The 23,973-nt window shown below is 33.6% G+C and overlaps 3 protein-coding genes across 3 annotated transcripts in view; all 3 read left to right on the plus strand.

Annotated features, from left to right (window-relative positions):
* LOC115218959 (protocadherin beta-15-like) overlaps window positions 1-5,145 on the plus strand; it is a 29,765-nt gene extending 24,620 nt beyond the window's left edge. Inside the window, exons 2-3 of the mRNA XM_036509276.1 lie at window positions 4,509-4,662; window positions 4,962-5,145. Of these exons, the coding sequence (XP_036365169.1) occupies window positions 4,509-4,662; window positions 4,962-5,083 (276 nt within the window). The 3' untranslated portion in view covers window positions 5,084-5,145. The remainder of the gene's footprint in view (window positions 1-4,508; window positions 4,663-4,961) is intronic.
* A 421-nt stretch (window positions 5,146-5,566) lies between these two features.
* LOC115219391 lies at window positions 5,567-21,871 on the plus strand. The gene is made up of 7 exons (XM_029789552.2): window positions 5,567-6,147; window positions 8,767-11,169; window positions 12,834-12,987; window positions 13,327-13,445; window positions 17,127-19,529; window positions 21,196-21,349; window positions 21,689-21,871. Exons 1-7 carry the CDS (start codon window positions 6,142-6,144, stop codon window positions 21,808-21,810), a joined length of 5,361 nt encoding a protein of 1,786 aa, XP_029645412.2. The 5' UTR covers window positions 5,567-6,141; the 3' UTR covers window positions 21,811-21,871.
* Window positions 21,872-22,613: 742 nt separating this feature from the next.
* The window catches only part of LOC115219393 (protein dachsous-like), an 85,403-nt gene continuing 84,043 nt past the window's right edge, over window positions 22,614-23,973 (plus strand). Inside the window, exon 1 of the mRNA XM_036509392.1 lies at window positions 22,614-22,769. The gene's annotated coding sequence lies outside the window, so the exon portion shown is untranslated. The remainder of the gene's footprint in view (window positions 22,770-23,973) is intronic.

Genomic DNA, 23,973 nt, shown 5'->3' on the forward strand with positions numbered 1-23,973 from the left:
CTAATTTTATTAACAGAATGGGACTCATTAAAATTATGAAATTTTTACTATTCTTCGTTTAATACCCTAGTTATGATATTGCTTTCAACATTGTCTTGATATGATATAAGGTGTATACAGTAGAATTAAACTTTTTTCTACAATAAATTATGTAATTTCTATGAAGTGTGTGTGAGTGAGTGTGTGTGTGTGTGTGAGTGAGAATGTGTATGTGTGTGTGTGTGTGTTGAAGGGAGACAATTCTAAACTCCACTATTTCGGATGTAATCATTTCTGTTTCAGTAATTCCTTGTTTTGGCATTTTTCTTTTTATTAAAATCTGATTCTAATTCAATAGTTATAGTTTTAAGTTTTCACATAAAATACATATCATACATGTTGTGGTTTGCTTCAGTTTTCCGTAGAAATCCATCTAAAATTGGTAACTACTATCTCATTTGCAGTTACAATTTATGTGATCTATCTTAGTACTAGATATGAGCGTGCTTACTTCAGACATTTATCTGAAATTAGTTGCCTCTGCTATGTTAAATCTCGTCAGTTGACCAAAATATAAATACTAGAATTTCTTCTGCGAGCTAAAATGTATAAAAAGAAAGTTAAAATAAATGTGCTAATGTAAATAGATCATTTCAAAAAACAATTCTACAAATACATCGTATTATAAATTGTGTAAGCTTTGTTCTTTTCAAGTGTCTGTTACAGTACAAACAAATTGATGTGTCCTACCCACTGTACCCAATCCTCTGTACCAATTATATACTCCTCCCTGTAGCTTTACTTCCTGACACAACTTCATCATCTCCTCTCCCTCTCTTCTCTTTTCCTAGCTAAAGTAGACATGTACCTCCTCTACTGTAAGACACCTGTTTTTGTCCCTCTGTCATTCTCTAACCTCTCACCACATGGAACAAAGCCATTTCCATCAATACTACTTCTCCAACTCAGTTGAGGGGTCTTGTCTTACTAGGTACTTGGTGACATCTAAGAACTACCCAGTATGCTCTAAAATGGTTGGTGTTAGGAAGGGCATCTAGCTATTGGAACTATGTCAGAGCAGATGGTTGAGCTTGGTGCAGTCTTCTGCCTTGCTACCTACTGTCAAGTACCAACATGAAATGTGGATGTTAAATGATAATGTTTTCATGAATGTAAAGGTAAAAAAAAAAAAAAAAAAAAAAAAAAAAGTTTACTGGAGTCTATTCACTTTTTGTTAATCTCCTAATTAATTTTGTTTCAGATGAACAAATTGTGTTCTCCTTATCCCTGGATACTGTCAAGAACAGAAATGTTATGTCTGTATGTATTACTGACTTTCTTTCACTTTTCCCTAAGTGAAGATATCACATACCATGTTGAAGAAGAGAATAGTCCCTATACCTATGTAGGGGACATTGCTACAGACCTACAGAAATCAGACAGCTCCTTCTTAAAGAATAAGGATTTAATTACATTTAGTCAACTACAACAAAAGGGAGAACAGTTGTTCAATGTGACGAGAACAGGTAAACTGTACACTGTTGAGACATTGGATGCTGAGTCTGTGTGTAGTTATGAGAAAGAATGTTTTGAAATCGTTAAAGTTGCTGTTCACAAATCCAAGACATTTATGAAGATCTTAAAGATTAAAGTCATAATAGAAGACATCAATGACCACCAACCTGAGTTTCCAACTGAAGAAGTCAACATTCAGTTTTCAGAGAGAGATAGTAAAGGATCAAAACTATCAATACCCAATGCTGTTGATAAAGATATGGGTAATAAAAATAGTTTAATTAAGTATGAATTACATGACAACGAAGGGCAATTTTCATTAAGTGTTTCTAAAGAAGCAGATGGAATTTCCACTTTAGAAATTATTTTAGAAGATAAATTAGACAGAGAAAAGAAGGACAGTTACAATATTGAAGTCATTGCTAAAGATGGAGGAACTCCACCAAAACAATCTGTTTTAAATGTTAAAATATCTGTGGAAGATGAAAATGATAATAAACCACAATTTTCTCAAAGTATCTACAATGTTTCTATAGAACATAAACATAAAAAGAATATTCCAGTAGTCACATTATCTGCCAATGACTTAGATATTGGCAGGAATGGTAAAATATCTTTCTATTTTAGTCAGAAAACTGATGAAAAAATAAAAGAATACTTTCATTTAGATGAAAGTACTGGGAAGTTATTTCTTGAAAAGCCTATAAATTTTGGTAAGAAAGAATCATTTAAATTATATGTGAAAGCCAAAGATAATGGAATTCCTCCTCTGAGTTCCATTGCAATAATTCAGATAAATGTTATCAACCAACACAACAATCCCCCAAATATTGATGTGAACTTTATTTCTACACAGAATCACAACACAGCTACCATTCTGGAAGACATCAAAGTTGGTAGTTTCATTGCTTATGTGATGGTCACTGACAATGATGTTGGACACAATGGACAGGTGAACTGTCATATCAAAGACAACACATTCAAACTACAGTCAATGGGATCGAAGGAATATAAAATAGTTCTAAAGAAAGCAGTAGACAGAGAGACACAGGAACATTATCACTTTACTGTGTCGTGTGAAGATAAAGGATTACCTGCTCTGAAAACTGATAAAGATCTGTCAATCCAAGTGTTGGATGTGAATGATGTAGAACCACACTTTACGAAAGACACATTCAAGTTCCTTACCTATGAGAATGACAAAGCTAATTTCCCTATTGGCTTTATCAATGCTACAGACCCAGATATTGGTAAGGGAGGTGAATTGTCTTATTCTCTGAGAAATAAACAGCAATATCGTCTGCCATTCCAGATTATCAACTCTGGCTTTATTTCAACAAACCAGTCTTTAGACAGAGAACACAGAGATTTCTATGAGTTTGAGGTTTTGTGAAAGACAATGGAAGCCCATCTCTGAATAACACAGTGAATGTTGAAGTGGAAGTATTGGATAGAAATGATAATGCTCCATATTTTACATTTCCTAGTGTTGACCCTTTCACTCTTAATGTCCACTATCATCCGCAAAGTAAGAACGACATCACAGTTCTGAAAGCATCTGATATAGACAGTCACATGAATGCTTTTCTCAGGTATGAAATCGTTTCAGGTAACGAGAGACAGTTATTTAAACTGGATTCGTTCACTGGTGTGTTATCTTACTCTCGCACAGTTTACCAAAATGATGCCGGATCATATGAGCTTGAGTTTGTTGTGAAAGACAGTGGTACTCCAGTTCTGTCAGCAACAACTAGTGTGTCTTTGACACTGACTGTTAGTAACAAGACGTCACCAATGTTCACAGCTGTGCACCTACCAAGTGATAACACCATAGATGCGACATTGTTGATTATCATTGTAGTAGCAGCTGTGATAGTATCTATAGCTATTGTGGTTTCTATAACCCTGTGTATTGTGAGATGTAACAATGTGAGAAATAGCTCATCTGAAAGAACAGCAGAAGAGAAACAGGCATACCAATGTCGCAATGAGATGAGACAGTTGATCTATCAAGGTAACAACAGTGTACCTGTGATGTCAGGTAATCGAGGAGAGATGTCAGAGAGATATGGTCACTCGAGGAGCCATTACTATCCTGAAGATTGGAAGACGTCAACAATGAGCAGAAGTCTTCAAAAGTCCACAAAGGTAAGTCTTATTCCAATTATCAATCTTGCAGTATATAGCATTTAATTAAAAATGATCAAGTTTATTAATTTATATCAGAATCACTGTTCCTTGATGATTGGTAGTATTTAATTTCCAAATGTATTTAATATGAAATATGCCATGTTGAAAAATTACTTTTGTGATGTATTGATGAGAAATACATTTTGCCCTGCGCATGTTACAAGTTATTTGATGTTTAATGAATCTCTAGCAATTCTACCACAACAAGAATCAAAGATGCTTTCATACGTTGTAGGTTATGAATCTCTTTAATCACAGTCAAAAATGAGTAGACTTAGTAATGAGTTGACATAGATATTGTTGAAATTGTTTACAGCTATGTGCACTGTCTGAGTGAGAATTCAAGGTATATAGCGTGTGTGCATGTGTAGGTTCAAATAGGGTAATAGGAAACAATTGACTGAGAATTGGAAGTTGTCTTGATATTTTTCAGTTTTCTCACTTTATATAAAGTTAAGTTAATCCTTTAATGCCTCTGTTTCAATTCATCTCATGATAAATGTATCTGGACGTTAATAGTAGACAATTACGGTTTTGATTCTTTATCGAATATGTACACTTCTTTTAATATGGAGTGATCACTAATTTCACTAGTGTCATCATTGAGTTTTTAGTAATTTCTCTCTTGTTTTATCTTGGAACATTGTCATATTTCAAATAAATTACCTTGTATAAGCCTGTGTTACATTTTACTAATTGAAGTGATAAATGCACAAGCTGCCCTATTTTATCAGACAGAAACTATTTTATTCAATATTAGATATAGGACTGTCAGTCATAAATGTTATCTGTATAATATGTCTTGTTACTATTGTATTTTACAGCAGAAATACAGTCAACCCATTGAGGTGACATCTTATGGAGACAACAGACCATCTTCTCACTATCCCACTGACACATTGACCAGTCGTAAGAGCAGTGGACAGTGCTGGAGTGAGCGGTCAAGTAGACAGTATGAAGAAATACCAGCAATGTCAGGTACAACACTTTCGTTTACCTATCTTAATTGGTATATTTGTCATTTTCCCCAATGATATCTTTTGGAGTGAGCCCTAAACGAACACTATGATAATTTTATTTATTAGTTTAATTGTCATTTGATGTGCTGAAGTTTGTACAGATCTATTGTATAGTGAGGTATTAATCCCTGTATAATAGTTGTTTTGTAGATTATTGCATAGAAGAGAAGAGAATATTGACCAAAGCCTGTCAGTAAATACTTATTGTCTTTATGTACCATACGATAAGTTCAGTTGATGTATATATGTGTGTTTCAGGAATCTATGGTGGTGCCCCACCCGATGTATCAAGCACCAGTGAGAGAGACCATTACCAAGACAGATATGTGAAACCTCCAGAGAGACAGTTACCTTCAACACCAGATGTTGTTGTCAGTTAAGTGAGACTGAGAAAGGAACACAACAGAAATAATATCACCTTCAACATTCACACAACATTTAAGACAACAGAAATATATTAGTTAGTAAATAATATTGCCCACATATGACTGAATATCTTTGTATGTGTTTGAGACAAAGTATTTGAAATGTGTACATCTGGGGTAGGTTTCTGCAGATAAAACTGATATAGCATCAATTAATAATAATAATAATAATAGTAATAATAATAATTGTGTACAGTGCTCAGGTGCACTACAACTCATCTAAAGTGTATATATAATCAGGTGTAGTTTCGGCGGATTTCTGAAAGCATGAGGGCCTTGTTCTGATTAATCAATTCACAACACTCTATTGTTAGGTAAACGAAAGGTAAATGCAATATTGGAAGAAATCATTGATATATATTCCTCCCAGTGAAGTAAAGTTTGACATTAAAAAATGTTTTCAAGAAATTAATATCAACAACTTTATGATGTAAAATGCCTCCATTACATTTTAAATATAAATATAGTTTACATGGCAGCCTTAAATTTGCTAAAAAGGAGATTTAGTTTAGAATTAGGTCAGACACACACTAACTGTTATTGTCAATATTGTATTTACATTTTAAATTACACACACATTAACAACATCAGCCATATTTTGTTAATATAACCTCTCTGTTCTAAGGATTTCTATGTCAGTCTCTCTCCACATCAGACATGTTGGTGTTATATAGACTTATCATGGCTGACTGTTAGTGGAGCTGATAGTTTGTTGTCCCTCTCTTTTCATTGTGAGGGAAAACACATCAAGTGTGAGTGAGGCTGGAGTGAGCATCACCCATCTCTCTTCCTCTCTCTGTCTCTCACTCACACCCATGCACACACTCACTAAACACCACACATCCACAGAGGAAGACTTGAGAGGGAACTGCTGGTTCCCACTGACTCACCACCAACACTATTCCATCAACATGAAGCCATTGTCACACCATAGCAGCAGTGACACAGACAACCATTAACAACAGAACATTGGGACCAAGTCACAGTTTATACAACAAAGGATTTTACACACAATGAAGGTAAGTTTATTGTTCAATATTATTTATTCAAATTACGTGAAATAATGATTTCATATGTAGCCTTCCTGTAATATCAAAATATAATATTCTGATGGTGGCCATATTAGATCTGTGTCAGTTCATATTGAATGTCTTCTTTTCAGACATGGCTGTTGAATATTTTGATAACAGCTCTAGGAAAAGAAAAACTGTTTAGGAATATAATGTCCATTATTTCAATATACTATATTTTTAATGTTCCCAGGTTTTCATGTACTTGTTTCCTTATTCTTATCTAGTTTCTTCTAAATGATTGTGTACTGATAAATTGATACAGACATTTTATAGGAATTTCTCTGAAATATCTCGGTGGCAGACTATTTCCATATGTATGAAATTATAGTAATAATATAATAAAATATATTATAAAACTAACATTTGACTGTGTAGTAACAAGAAAGAAAAGTATGAATAAAAATTGATATGGATATTGTTGTATGTATTTTTATGTGTTTTATGATGTTTAAGTGTGTGTGTGTGTGTTTGTTTGTCTAAATACATTAATTGGTTAATTTCTGTATATCTCGTCTTGTATCATTATTACTTCTTTCATTTAAGGCAGGGAACTGGCTGAATCATTAGCATGCCAGATGAAATGCTTAGTGGCATTTTGGCTGTCTTTACATTCTGAGTTCAATTTCCACCAAGGCCAACATTACCCTTCATCTTAATGGGGTCAGTTATACAAGTGCCACTTGAACACTGGGGTTGATGTAAATGACTAGCTCCCTATCCCCAAATTTCAGGCCCTGTGCCTACAATAGTAAAGATTATTAGTCCTTACATTTATAAATTTCAGATTCATCTACCTAGGATTATTTCTAAGCTAATGAACCATACCTGATGTGTGAAACCTAAAAAATTATTGGTATGATATTCATCATAATCGGATATTTTAAAAAATGTCATCTTAAGCATGTCCTTTATTAATTTAGTGTAGGGTTGTTTTACAAAATTTAAGAAATAGTCACTTGTAAATTTTTGTAAAGTTATACACTAATTACTTATAGAACTATATTTTTTGAAGGTTAAGACAGGAATATGTCACATCATTAAATATAGTTTTATCAGGAATTAGTGTAGAATGTAACTTCCAAAAAAATTACAAGTGGTTGGTGTTAGGAAGGGCATCCAGCTGTAAAAATTCTGCCTAAACAGTCACAGAAGTCTGGTGCAGGCTCTTGTGGTACCATCCCACCTGTGCTAGCATGGAAGATGGACGTTATAAACGATGATGATGATAATGATGATGATATCCTTGCCATTACTATGTTATTGCAATATAACTGGAACTGAATGATAGATACTGTAATATAAAAAGGCCATATTGATTGATAATGATTTAATTTTATGGTTGAAAAGTGAATATTTGTTTGGTTTCCATAACTTCATTTCACTAAATGACTTTTCTAAATTTGTCATTTAAATAGCTTCTAGTTTATATCTTCTCTTTTCTGGAATATCTGCTTCTTAATATTATCATAGTGTTATGTGAATGATGACCAGATGTCCATCTTTGGTGCCATTATAACCGTCAGACAACTTGTATGTGGTTTGAATTTATATTTTGTTTTTCATCTCTTCTGTTTTATTAGAATTGTTGTAACCACATATTCCTGTCTTCAACTTTACCCTTTCCATGTCTGACAATGGTTTCCTGACTATTACATTATTTGTAGTATACTAATATTTTTTAAACAATGTCACATCAACAAATATAGTTTTATCAGTAATTAATGTACAATAAAACAACAGAACAACATTGAATTTATTGCACACATGCACAAATACACTCTTCCCCACTTATGTATTCTACTGTGTTCTTGTGAATTACGTCGAGTTATTTGCAGAACGGCGTTACCGATAATTATTTTACATATATTTACATTTTCATTCGGGGACCAAAGAAATAAGAGAAACTCAATGCAAAATAATTTCGTTTGCTGGTGGTAATCCTGTTCAAGGGAGCGAACTCAATTTCGGCTGTATAACTGAAGGAAACATTATTTTCCCATTAGGCTATAAACAAAATGTTTAATTATTTTGTCATATTTTATAATTCTTCGTGAAGTATGTAATGTCTATGTTGAAGTGTCAGCAACTTGTATAATTTTTTTTTAATCAGTTAATTATTTTGAGAGTATGGGAATATGGTGGTTATTATCTTTATGAAGTTTGGACAATTGGAGCAGTTTTATAATGAATATAACTTTGAACAATATTCTATAAGATTAATTACAATTAATTATTAGAATAAGAAACTGGGCTGTTTAAGTAGTCACAAGTTATCTGCCTTATGAGAAGAACCTGTTAAATCATATGAATTAATTGTCCAAATTATTGCCTTCTCATTATTATTGCAAAGACAATTCCAGATAAGTAAAGATCTTCAACTTGCCATAAAATATATGGCAGACAATGTATATTTAGTGAGCAGTAAGTTCCCCCTGGGATACTTTACTTCAGTCCTACTTTTGGTATGTTTTCTTATTAGAAGGAGATTATTTATTCATTACTAAAATAGTTTTCACAAAATATTTTAAATTTCTTCCCATTACAAGCTATCTATTTATTTTACAGATTAATAATGTGAATCTGCCAAATTCCTGGACATCACGACCAGAGATGCTGTTGTGTCTCTGTATTTTATTGACTTTTTCTCATTGTTATTCAAGTGAAGATATCACATATCATGTTGAAGAAGAGAATAGTCCCTATACCTATGTAGGGGACATTGCTACTGACCTACAGAAATCAGACAGCTCCTTCTTAAAGAATAAGGATTTAATTACATTTAGTCAACTACAACAAAAGGGAGAACAGTTGTTCAATGTGACGAGAACAGGTAAACTGTACACTGTTGAGACATTGGATGCTGAGTCTGTGTGTAGTTATGAGAAAGAATGTTTTGAAATCGTTAAAGTTGCTGTTCACAAATCCAAGACATTTATGAAGATCTTAAAGATTAAAGTCATAATAGAAGACATCAATGACCACCAACCTGAGTTTCCAACTGAAGAAGTCAACATCCAATTTTCAGAGAGAGATGGTAAAGGATCAAAACTATCAATACCCAATGCTGTTGATAAAGATATGGGTTATAAAAATAGTTTAATTACATATGAATTAAAAAAGGAAGATCAGTATTTCTCTTTACTAGTTGCCAAACATACTAATGGAATATTAACATTGGGAATTATTTTAGAAGAGAAATTAGACAGAGAAAAGAAGGACAGTTACAATATTGAAGTCATTGCTAAAGATGGAGGAACTCCACCAAAAGAATCTGTTTTAAATGTTAAAATATCTGTAAGAGATGAAAATGATAATACACCTCTCTTTTCGCAAAGTATTTACAATGTCTCTATTGAACATAAACATAAAAAGAATATTCCAGTCGTCACATTATCTGCCAGTGATTTAGATATTGGCAGGAATGGTAAAATATCATATTACTTTGCCAGGAAAACTGCTGAGAAAATGAAGAGACATTTTAATTTAGATGAAAATACTGGGAAATTATATTTAGCTACATCTTCAGAAATTGATAAGGATGAATCTTTAAAATTATACATTGAAGCCAGAGATGATGGCAGTCCTCCACTGAGCTCCGTAGCAATAATTCAGATAAATGTTATCAATGAACACAACAATCCCCCAAATATTGATGTGAATTTTATTTCTACACAGAATCACAACACAGCTACCATTCTGGAAGACATCAAAGTTGGTAGTTTCATTGCTTATGTGATGGTCACTGACAATGATGTTGGACACAATGGACAGGTGAACTGTCATATCAAAGACAACACATTCAAACTACAGTCAATGGGATCGAAGGAATATAAAATAGTTCTAAAGAAAGCAGTAGACAGAGAGACACAGGAACATTATCACTTTACTGTGTCGTGTGAAGATAAAGGATTACCTGCTCTGAAAACTGATAAAGATCTGTCAATCCAAGTGTTGGATGTGAATGATGTAGAACCACACTTTACGAAAGACACATTCAAGTTCCTTACCTATGAGAATGACAAAGCTAATTTCCCTATTGGCTTTATCAATGCTACAGACCCAGATATTGGTAAGGGAGGTGAATTGTTTTATTCTCTGAGAAATAAACAGCAATATCGTCTGCCATTCCAGATTATCAACTCTGGCTTTATTTCAACAAACCAGTCTTTAGACAGAGAACACAGAGATTTCTATGAGTTTGAGGTTTTTGTGAAAGACAATGGAAGCCCATCTCTGAATAACACAGTGAATGTTGAAGTGGAAGTATTGGATAGAAATGATAATGCTCCATATTTTACATTTCCTAGTGTTGACCATTTCACTCTTAATGTCCACTATCATCCGCAAAGTAAGAACGACATCACAGTTCTGAAAGCATCTGATATAGACAGTCACATGAATGCTTTTCTCAGGTACGAAATCGTTTCAGGTAACGAGAGACAGTTATTTAAACTGGATTCGTTCACTGGTGTGTTATCTTACTCTCGCACAGTTTACCAAAATGATGCCGGATCATATGAGCTTGAGTTTGTTGTGAAAGACAGTGGTACTCCAGTTCTGTCAGCAACAACTAGTGTGTCTTTGACACTGACTGTTAGTAACAAGACGTCACCAATGTTCACAGCTGTGCACCTACCAAGTGATAACACAATAGATGCGACATTGTTGATTATCATTGTAGTAGCAGCTGTGATAGTATCTATAGCTATTGTGGTTTCTATAACCCTGTGTATTGTGAGATGTAACAATGTGAGAAATAGCTCATCTGAAAGAACAGCAGAAGAGAAACAGGCATACCAATGTCGCAATGAGATGAGACAGTTGATCTATCAAGGTAACAACAGTGTACCTGTGATGTCAGGTAATCGAGGAGAGATGTCAGACAGATACGGTCATTCGAGGAGCCATTACTATCCTGAAGACTGGAAGACATCGACAATGAGCAGATCACTTCAGAAGTCTACAAAGGTAAGCCTTATTTGGATTGAGTGTTTGTTAGTAGTTAATGTTCAATTAAGAAGTATTTGAATAGAAGACATCGACAGTGAACTGAAGTTTGCCAAAAAGCATGAAAATATGTATTAATCTTCTATTTCGGTATTCTCTTAAATCTCCTCTGGATAACAACTTCATTTATACTTTTAGTGTAATCTTTATATTTTCATAAATATAGTTTTAGATATTATTTCCATAATTATTATCCAACAATGTCTGTATAACATTATCAATTGTGTATTTCATCTGTTTTGTTTGGTTTTGAAGTATTCAGTGTTCTTCAACGTATGTCTTAAAGAAACTTTCCATGGATGAAATCCTGTGACTTGTAACTCTTCAAACAAAACACATATATTAAGTTTGTGACATCAATTATGTTTATAGTATTAGAGCTGCTTCTAATTCAGAATTTAGTTTCAGTTTATTTTGTACTCTTTTAGAATTATGAGTTAAGAGTAGAAATTGTTATTTCTGGTATGTTATGTTGCTCATCTACACCAGTCTGCGATATTTTATTATTGTTTGACTGTAACGACATTCAATATTTAAATAAATCATTACACTGGCATATAAATATACAAGTTTTTTTTTTCTGTTGCATAAGGGTTTGGTCCAGATGTAGGGCCTGTGTCCTTGACCCTCACAATTGAGGTTAATGTAGCTTATTCTCTTGAATAATTAATTACTAGTATAAAACAGCTGGAGAAGTATGGGAATAGAGTGAATTTCAGTGGGGAAGATGTTCTGAGGCAGAAAGATTAAGTGGTTGTTGTAGGGTACAGAAAGGCTGGCAATACGATTGACTAGAGGAGAAGAGATGAGTAAGCTGAGTCGCCCAGGGTGGGACCTCTGAGAGTCGAGGCTTCTGTAAGTGAAGGTAGAAAAGCAGAGTCAAAGTGATATGGTCCATCAATATATGGAGATGCAACATAACTGGAAGAATGAACATATAGATTGTGGCTATCCTGTCCTTTTTCTAAAAATAATGGATCTAAGACCACTACTTCTTGTAAGGAAACAAAGAATATTTTGTGAGTGTTTTAGGTTGAATAGAAGCTTCTTGAGTTGTGTTTGTGTGAAGTTTTTATCAAAATCCTCGAATCTAATGATCTCACATGCCTTGACCTATAAAGCTGAAATGTTATCACTGCTACTTCACACACAAACATCCTTGATTTTTAATTAATGTTAAATAGTTAATATTTCATGAGGTATCCTCCTTTCTTGGCAATAATTTATCATTATGGCACTTATTTCTTCTCGTCAATAGATGTGTAGTTATAATTATCTAAAATCTCTGAGCTACCTTCTGCATCTTAGTGTTGACTTGAAAAATTTTCAAACAATGTTTCTTTTAGTGATCAGTGAAGACTCACTAAGCAATGCACTAACCTCTGCGTCTGAGATGTTCCTTCTCATTTCTTCTTCTCTTACCACTGCCATGGACTCTTTCTATGAATAGCTTGCTGAAAATGAAAACTCATTCCAGTCTCAAAACTTTTACTGTGGTCTCCTCTCCCATATCTCACACTAACCTTTTTCCCTAACCTTTACACCCCAAAACAGTAAGCATCCAGAATTCCCAAATGTTTTTCTTGGACAAATCAAGTCATTGTTGTTTTTGTTTTCTTTAACAGCAGAAATACAGTCAACCCATTGAGGTGACATCTTATGGAGACAACAGACCATCTTCTCACTATCCCACTGACACACTGGCCAGTCGTAAGAGCAGTGGACAGTGCTGGAGTGAGCGGTCAAGCAGACAGTATGAAGAAATACCAGCAATGTCAGGTAAAACAATTTCATTTATCCATCTTAATTGGTGTGTTTATCATTTATCCCATTGATATATCCGGGAGTGAAGTCTAAACAAACACTAGGATTTTGAGGACTTCCAAAATGTTATTTCTAATAGTTTTATCACTATGAATTAAATTTATAGATTAAAAGTGTAAATCTCTTTTTATTTATTAGTTAATTGTCACGTAATATGCTCAACATTGTATAGGTCTAATCGTATAGTGAGGTATTAATCCCTTTATAATAGTTATTTTGTAGAGCATTTAATATGAAAGAAGGAAAAGTTGACTAAAGTCAATCGTTGAATACCCATTGATATATATGTTTCAGGAATCTATGGTGGTGCCCCACCCGATGTATCAAGCACCAGTGAGAGAGACCATTATCAAGACAGATATGTGAAACCTCCAGAGAGACAGTTACCTTCAACACCAGATGTTGTTGTCAGTTAAGTGAGACTGAGAAAGGAACACAACAGAAATAATATCACCTTCAACATTCACACAACATTTAAAACAACAGAAATATTTTAGTTAGTAAATAATATTGGCAACATATGACTGAATATCTTTGTATGTGTTTCAGACAAAGTATTTGAAATGTGTACATCTGGGGCAGGTTTCTGCAGATAAAAACTGATATAACATCAATTGTTCTGATTAATCAATTCACAACACTCTATTGTTAGGTAAACGAAAGGAGGTAAATGCAATATTGGAAGAAATCACTGATATATATTCCTCCCAGTGAAGTAAAGTTTGACATTAAAAAATGTTTTCAAGCAATAAATATCAACAACTTTATGATGTAAAATGCCTCCATTACATTTTAAATATAAATATAGTTTACATGGCAGCCTTAAATTTGCTAAAAAGGAGATTTAGTTTAGAATTAGGTCAGACACACACACACTAACTGTTATTGTCAATATTGTATTTACATTTTAAATTACACACACATTAACAACATCAGCCATATTTTGTTAATATAACCTCTCTGTTCTAAGGATTTCTATGTCAGTCTCTCTCCACATCAGGCATGTTGGTGTTATATAGACTTATCATGGCTGACTGTTAGTGGAGCTGATAGTTTGTTGTCCCTCTCTTTTCATTGTGAGGGAAAACACATCAAGTGTGAGTGAGGCTGGAGTGAGCATCACCCATCTCTCTTCCTCTCTCTGTCTCTCACTCACACCCATGCACACACTCACTAAACACCGCACATCCACAGAGGAAGACTTGAGAGGGAACTGCTGGTTCCCACTGACTCACCACCAACACTATTCCATCAACATGAAGCCATTGTCACACCATAGCAGCAGTGACACAGACAACCATTAACAACAGAACATTGGGACCAAGTCACAGTTTATACAACAAAGGATTTTACACAATGAAGGTAAGTTTATTGTTCAATATTATTTATTCAAATTACGTGAAATAATGATTTCATATGTAGCCTTCTTGTAATATGAAAATATAATATTCTGATGGTGGCCATATTAGATCTGTGTCAGTTCATATTGAATGTCTTCTTTTCAGACATGGCTGTTGAATATTTTGATAACAGCTCTAGGAAAAGAAAAACTGTTTAGGAATATAATGTCCATTATTTCAATATACTATATTTTTAATGTTCCCAGGTTTTCATGTACTTGTTTCCTTATTCTTATCTAGTTTCTTCTAAATGATTGTGTACTGATAAATTGATACAGACGCTTTATAGGAATTTCTCTGAAATATCTCGGTGGCAGACTATTTCCATATGTATGAAATTATAGTAATAATATAATAAAATATATTATAAAACTAACATTTGACTGTGTAGTAACAAGAAAGAAAAGTATGAATAAAAATTGATATGGATATTGTTGTATGTATTTTTATGTGTTTTATGATGTTTAAGTGTGTGTGTGTGTGTTTGTTTGTCTAAATACATTAATTGGTTAATTTCTGTATATCTCGTCTTGTATCATTATTACTTCTTTCATTTAAGGCAGGGAACTGGCTGAATCATTAGCATGCCAGATGAAATGCTTAGTGGCATTTTGGCTGTCTTTACATTCTGAGTTCAATTTCCACCAAGGCCAACATTACCCTTCATCTTAATGGGGTCAGTTATACAAGTGCCACTTGAACACTGGGGTTGATGTAAATGACTAGCTCCCTATCCCCAAATTTCAGGCCCTGTGCCTACAATAGTAAAGATTATTAGTCCTTCCATTTATAAATTTCAAATTCATCTACCTAGGATTCTTTCTAGGCTAATGAACCACACCTGATGTGTGAAACCTAAAAAATTATTGGTATGATATTCATCATAATCGGATATTTTAAAAAATGTCATCTCAAGCATGTCCTCTATCAATTTAGTGTAGAGTTGTTTTACAAAATTTTTAAAAAATAGTCACTTGTAATTTTTTGTGAAGTTATATTATACACTAATTACTTATAGAACCATATTTGTTGATCTGACATCGTTTAAAAGATATTAGTATACAACACATAATGTTACATCCATGAAAAAGCATTGTCAGACAGAGGCATCAATGTCATGTAGCATTGGGGCATGGAACAGGTAAAGGTTAAGACAGGAATATGTCACATCAATAAATATAGTTTTACCAAGCTTTAGTGTAGAATGTAACTTCCAAAAAAATTACAAGTGGTTGGTGTTAGAAAGGGCATCCATCTGTAAAAATCCTGCCTAAACAGTCACAGAAGTCTGGTGCAGGCTCTTGTGGTACCATCCCACCCGTGCTAGCATGGAAGATGGACGTTATAAACGATGATGAGGATGATGATATCATCCTTGCCATTACTATGTTATTGCAATATAACTGGAACTGAATGATAGATATTGTAATATAAAAAGGCCATATTGATTGATTATGATTCAATTTGATGGTTGAAAAGTGAATATTTGTTTGGTTTCCATAACTTCATTTCACTAAATGACTTTTCTAAATTTGTCATTTAAATAGCTTCTAGTTTATATCTTCTCTTTTCTGGAATATCTGCTTCTTAATATTATCATAGTGTTTTGTGAATGATGACCAGATGTCCATCTTTGGTGCCATTATAATCGTCAGACAAATTGTATGTGGTTTGAATTTATATTTTGTTTTTCATCTCTTCTGTTCTAGCAGAATTGTTGTAACCACATATTCCTGCCTTAAACTTTACCCTTTCCATGTCTGACAGTGGTTTCCTGAATACTACATTATTTGTAGTATACTAATATTTTTTAAACAATGTCACATCAACAAATATAGTTTTATCAGTAATTAATGTATAATTTAACAACAAAATAACATTGAATTTATTGCACACATGCACAAATACACTCTTGCCCACTTATGTATTCTACTGTGTTCTTGTGAATTACGTCGAGTTATTTGCAGAACGGCGTTACCGATAATTATTTTACATATATTTACATTTTCATTCGGGGACCAAAGAAATAAGAGAAACTCAATGCAAAATAATTTCGTTTGCTGGTGGTAATCCTGTTCAAGGGAGCGAACTCAATTTAGGCTGTATAACTGAAGGAAACATTATTTTCCTATTAGGCTATAAACAAAACGTTTAATTATTTTGTCATATTTTATAATTTTTCGTGAAGTCTGTAATGTCTATGTTCAAGTGTCAGCACCTTGTATAATTTTTTTTTAATCAGTTAATTATTTTGAGAGTATGGGAATATGGTGGTTATTATCTTTATGAAGTTTGGCAAATTGGAGCAGTTTTATAATGAATGTAACTTTGAACAATATTCTATAAGATTAATTACAAATTAATTATTAGAATAAGAAACTGGGCTGTTTAAGTAGTCACAAGTTATATGCCTTATGAGAAGAACCTGTTAAATCATATGAATTAATTGTCCAAAATATTGCCTTCTCATTATTATTGCAAAGACAATTCCAGATAAGTAAAGATCTTCAACTTGCCGTAAAATATATGGCAGACAATATATTTAGTGAGCAGTAAGTTCCCCCTGGGATACTTTACTTCAGTCCTACTTTTGGTGTATTCTTATAAGAAGGAGATTATTTATTCATTACTAAAATAGTCTTTCACAAATTTTTTTTATTTCTTCCCACTACAAGCTATCTATTTATTTTACAGATTAATAATGTGAATCTACCAAATTCCTGGACATCACGACCAGAGATGCTGTTGTGTCTCTGTATTTTATTGACATTTTCTCATTGTTATTCAAGTGAAGATATCACTTACCACGTTGAAGAAGAGAATAGTCCCTATACCTATATAGGGGACATTGCTACTGACTTACAGAAAGCAGACAGCTCCTTCTTAAAGAATAAGGATTTGATTACATTTAGTCAACTGCAACAAAAGGGAGAACAGTTGTTCAATGTGACGAGAACAGGTAAACTGTACACTGTTGAGACATTGGATGCTGAGTCTGTGTGTAGTTATGAGAAAGAATGTTTTGAAATCGTTAAAGTTGCTGTTCACAAATCCAAGACATTTATGAAGATCTTAAAGATTAAAGTCATAATAGAAGACATCAATGACCACCAGCCTGAATTTCCAACTGAAGAAGTCAATATTCAATTTTCTGAAACAGATGGCAAAGGCACGAAGAGATCAATACAAAATGCTGTTGATAAAGATATGGGTTATAAAAATAGTTTAATTAAGTATGAATTAAAAAAGGAAAATCAGTATTTCTCTTTACTAGTTGCAAAACATACTAATGGAATATCAAGATTGGGAATTATTTTAGAAGATAAATTAGACAGAGAAACAAAAGACAGCTACAATATTGAAGTCATTGCTAAAGATGGGGGAACTCCACCAAAACAATCTATTTTAAATGTTAAAATATCTGTGGAAGATGAAAATGATAACACACCTCTCTTTTCGCAAACTATCTACAATGTCTCTATAGAACATAAACATAAAAAGAATATTCCAGTAGTCACATTATCTGCCAGTGATTTAGATATTGGCAGGAATGGTAAAATATCATATTACTTTGCCAGGAAAACTGCTGAGAAAATGAAGAGACATTTTAATTTAGATGAAAATACTGGGAAATTATATTTAGCTACATCTTCAGAAATTGATAAGGATGAGTCTTTAAAATTATACATTGAAGCCAGTGATGATGGCAGTCCTCCGCTGAGCTCTGTAGCAATAATTCAGATAAATGTCATCAATGAACACAACAATCCCCCAAATATTGATGTGAATTTTATTTCTACACAGAATCACAACACAGCCACCATTCTGGAAGACATCAAAGTTGGTAGTTTCATTGCTTATGTGATGGTCACTGATGATGATGTTGGACACAATGGAGAGGTGAACTGTCATATCAAAGACGACACATTCAAACTACAGTCAATGGGATCGAAGGAATATAAAATAGTTCTAAAGAAAGCAGTAGACAGAGAGACACAGGAACATTATCACTTTACTGTGTCGTGTGAAGATAAAGGATTACCTGCTCTGAAAACTGATAAAGATCTGTCAATCCAAGTGTTGGATGTGAATGATGTAGAACCACACTTTACGAAAGACACATTCAAGTTCCTTACCTATGAGAATGACAAAGCTAATTTCCCTATTGGCTTTATCAATGCTACAGACCCAGATATTGGTAAGGGAGGTGAATTGTCTTATTCTCTGAGAAATAAACAGCAATATCGTCTGCCATTCCAGATTATCAACTCTGGCTTTATTTCAACAAACCAGTCTTTAGACAGAGAACACAGAGATTTCTATGAGTTTGAGGTTTTTGTGAAAGACAATGGAAGCCCATCTCTGAATAACACAGTGAATGTTGAAGTGGAAGTATTGGATAGAAATGATAATGCTCCATATTTTACATTTCCTAGTGTTGACCCTTTCACTCTTAATGTCCACTATCATCCGCAAAGTAAGAACGACATCACAGTTCTGAAAGCATCTGATATAGACAGTCACATGAATGCTTTTCTCAGGTATGAAATCGTTTCAGGTAACGAGAGACAGTTATTTAAACTGGATTCGTTCACTGGTGTGTTATCTTACTCTCGCACAGTTTACCAAAATGATGCCGGATCATATGAGCTTGAGTTTGTTGTGAAAGACAGTGGTACTCCAGTTCTGTCAGCAACAACTAGTGTGTCTTTGACACTGACTGTTAGTAACAAGACGTCACCAATGTTCACAGCTGTGCACCTACCAAGTGATAACACAATAGATGCGACATTGTTGATTATCATTGTAGTAGCAGCTGTGATAGTATCTATAGCTATTGTGGTTTCTATAACCCTGTGTATTGTGAGATGTAACAATGTGAGAAATAGCTCATCTGAAAGAACAGCAGAAGAGAAACAGGCATACCAATGTCGCAATGAGATGAGACAGTTGATCTATCAAGGTAACAACAGTGTACCTGTGATGTCAGGTAATCGAGGAGAGATGTCAGACAGATATGGTCATTCGAGAAGCCATTACTATCCTGAAGACTGGAAGACGTCAACAATGAGTCGGACACTTCAGAAGTCTACAAAGGTAAGCTTTATTTGGATTGAGTGTTTGTTAGTAGTTAATGTTCAATTAAGAACTATATAAATAAAAGACACCGACAGTGAACTGAAGTTTGCCAAAAAGCATGAAAATATGTATTAATCTTCTATTTCGGTATTCTCTTGAATCTCCTCTGGATAACAACTTCATTTATACTTTTAGTGTAATCTTTATATTTTCATAAATATAGTTTTAGATATTATTTCCATAATTATTATCCAACAATGTCTGTATAACATTATCAATTGTGTATTTCATCTGTTTTGTTTGGTTTTGAAGTATTCAGTGTTCTTCAACGTATGTCTTAAAGAAACTTTCCATGGATGAAATCCTGTGACTTGTAACTCTTCAAACAAAACACATTTATTAAGTTTGTGACATCAATTATGTTTATAGTATTAGAGCTGCTTCTAATTCAGAATTTAGTTTTAGTTTATTTTGTACTCTTTTAGAATTATGTGTTTAGTGTAGAAATTGTTATTTCTGGTATGTTATGTTGCTCATCTACACCAAATGTCTGTGATATTTTATTATTATTTGACTGTAACGACATTCAATATTTATATAAATCATTACACTGGCATATAAATATACAAGTTTTTTTTTCTGTTGCATAAGGGTTTTTACCAGATGTAGGGACTTACTCCTTGACCATCACAATTGAGGTTAATGTAGCTTATTCTCTTGAATAATTAATTACTAGTATAAAACAGCTGGAGAAGTATGGGAATAGAGTGAATTTCAGTGGGGAAGATGTTCTGAGGCAGAAAGATTAAGTGGTTGTTGTAGGGTACAGAAAGGCTGGCAATACGATTGACTAGAGGAGAAGAGATGAGTAAGCTGAGTCGCCCAGGGTGGGACCTCTGAGAGTCGAGGCTTCTGTAAGTGAAGGTAGAAAAGCAGAGTCAAAGTGATATGGTTCATCAATATATGGAGATGCAACGTAACTGGAAACGTGAATTTATAGATTGTGGCTATCCTGTCCTTTTTCTAAAAATAATGGATCTAAGACCACTACTTCTTGTAAGGAAACAAAGAATATTTTGTGAGTGTTTTAGGTTGAATAGAAGCTTCTTGAGTTGTGTTTGTGTGAAGTTTTTATCAAAATCCTCGAATCTAATGATCTCACATGCCTTGACCTATAAAGCTGAAATGTTATCACTGCTACTTCACACACAAACATCCTTGATTTTTAATTAATGTTAAATAGTTAATATTTCATGAGGTATCCTCCTTTCTTGGCAATAATTTATCATTATGGCACTTATTTCTTCTCGTCAATAGATGTGTAGTTATAATTATCTAAAATCTCTGAGCTACCTTCTGCATCTTAGTGTTGACTTGAAAAATTTTCAAACAATGTTTCTTTTAGTGATCAGTGAAGACTCACTAAGCAATGCACTAACCTCTGCGTCTGAGATGTTCCTTCTCATTTCTTCTTCTCTTACCACTGCCATGGACTCTTTCTATGAATAGCTTGCTGAAAATGAAAACTCATTCCAGTCTCAAAACTTTTACTGTGGTCTCCTCTCCCATATCTCACACTAACCTTTTTCCCTAACCTTTACACCCCAAAACAGTAAGCATCCAGAATTCCCAAATGTTTTTCTTGGACAAATCAAGTCATTGTTGTTTTTGTTTTCTTTAACAGCAGAAATACAGTCAACCCATTGAGGTGACATCTTATGGAGACAACAGACCATCTTCTCACTATCCCACTGACACACTGGCCAGTCGTAAGAGCAGTGGACAGTGCTGGAGTGAGCGGTCAAGCAGACAGTATGAAGAAATACCAGCAATGTCAGGTAAAACATTCACATTTACCTATGTTATTTGGTGTGTTTATCATTTATCCCATTGATATGTCTGGGAGTGAAGTCTAAACAAACACTAGGATTTTGAGGACTTCCAAAATGTTATTTCTAATAGTTTTATCACTATGAATTAAATTTATAAATTAAAAGTGTAAATCTCTTTTTATTTATTAGTTAATTGTCACGTAATATGCTCAAGATTGTATAGGTCTAATCGTATAGTGAGGTATTAATCTCTTTATAATAGTTATTTTGTAGAGCACTTAATATAAAAGAAGGAACTGTTGACTAAAGTCAATCGTTGAATACCCATTGATATATATGTTTCAGGAATCTATGGTGGTGCCCCACCCGATGTATCAAGCAGCAGTGAGAGAGACCATTACCAAGACAGATATGTGAAACCTCCAGAGAGACAGTTACCTTCAACACCAGATGTTGTTGTCAGTTAAGTGAGACTGAGAAAGGAACACAACAGAAATAATATCACCTTCAACATTCACACTACATTTAAAAGCAACAGAAATATATTAGTTAGTTAATAATATTGCCAACATATGACTGAATATCTTTGTATGTTTCAGACAATAATTTTACAGCTTAGGTAAGAGGAATACATTTATAGCTCTGTTAGGTAAACTAAAGATAAAGGAATGACTAAGAAAATATAGATTGACATTTTTACTCGTGAAATACAATTTAAAATTGAAAATATTTTAAGCAACAAATATAAGACAATTGTATAACATATATTTGAGTAGTAAAATGATGATATTACATTTTAAAAATAATACTTTATTTCACAGTTTTGATTTCTCCATTTTACATTCTAAATGGGAGAATTAATTTAGAACTAGGTCAGACAGACACTAACTGTTATTGTCAATATTGTATTTACATTTTAAATTACACACACATTAACAACATCAGCCATATTTTGTTAATATAACCTCTCTGTTCTAAGGATTTCTATGTCAGTCTCTCTCCACATCAGACATGTTGGTGTTATATAGACTTATCATGGCTGACTGTTAGTGGAGCTGATAGTTTGTTGTCCCTCTCTTTCCTTTCTTTGTGGAGGGGAAAGGCAACATTTAGTGAGGCTAGAGAAAGCATTACTTCTGAGGCAACATCTAAGTGAGGCTAGAGAAAGCATTACTGATGAGTGAGGCTAGAGTAAGCATCACTCATATACTCCTCTCTCTCATACACATACACACTCACTAAACACCACCCATCCACAAAGGAAGACTGAGAGGGAACTGCTGGTTCCTACTGACTCACCACCAACACTATTCCATCAACATGAAGCCATTGTCACACCATAGCAGCAGTGACACAGACAACCATTAACAACAGAACATTGGGACCAAGTCACAGTTTATACAACAAAGGATTTTACACAATGAAGGTAAGTTTGTTATTCCATATTATTTATCCACTTGTGTGTAATAATGATTTCATATATAACCATATTATATTATCAAAATGTAACGTTCTAATGGTGGCCATATTAGATCTGTTTGTTCTCATTTAATGTCTTTATGAGTTGGTTATGGAAAAGATTGTGAAAAACAGAGAGTGAAGTGAGTGTGTTCAATCCTTGTCACTAGCATTCTGCTCAAAGCATATTCTCTTATCTTTTGTGTTTTCACACTGTTTATCTTGTCTGCCTTTTTTATTTCATTTTTACTTCATCTATCACTCAGACATTGTATGGCTTTAGAACATCCTACATGTATAGAAGGGACTGCCTCTGATATATATATATATATATATATTCATTGCAATTCATGTTCATATAAGAAATTTTAATTAAGAAAAAGAATATTAGTTAGAAACCATTATTACTTTTGTGATAGTATATTGTGTGTGTGTGTGTGTGTTTAGTCTTGGGTGGATGCAAATGTTCATTGCTTTGCGTGAGTTATTGATGAGTATAGTTTTGTATTCACTTCTTTTGTTCAGTCACTGAACAGTATTCATGATGTAATATTTCATATTGGTTGTCTATGAAATGTGTTTAACAAATTCAATGTACAAGTATGGCCAATGTTGATCAGTAAATGATTGTTTTTAGTTTACATACTTAATATGTTTTCAGCAATAACCCAGAAGTGTTTCTAACATTTTCTAGTATGTTCTTTGATCATTGTCATCATGTTTTTATTAACATTCACTTTTCCATGTTTGTATGGGTCAGAAAATGTTTATTGAGTCAGATTTTCTATGGACTAATGCCCTTCCTGTTGCCAAACCTCACCTATTTCCAAATAAGGTAATATTTACTGTTGGCCAGACATGTTTTAATAGATGATTGGAAAGAACCTCACTGCTTGTATAACAGTGTCACTCTTTTACAACTGTCACGTAATACAAAGAGAGGGAGAGACACTTACACACACGATGGGTTTCTTTCATTCAGTTTCTGTCTACCAAATCCATTTGCAAGCATTTGGTCAGACTGCAGCTATAGTAGAAGACACTTGTCTAAGATGCCGTGCAGTGGGACTGAACCCAAACCCATGTGATTGGGAAGCAAACTTCTTAATCACACAACCAAGCTTATACCTTGTTTTAATCAAAATTTGTTAATTTAGTAAATCCATTAGGAA

Source organism: Octopus sinensis, linkage group LG14 (genome assembly GCF_006345805.1).
Source record: "Octopus sinensis linkage group LG14, ASM634580v1, whole genome shotgun sequence".
Classification (NCBI taxonomy): domain Eukaryota; kingdom Metazoa; phylum Mollusca; class Cephalopoda; order Octopoda; family Octopodidae; genus Octopus; species Octopus sinensis.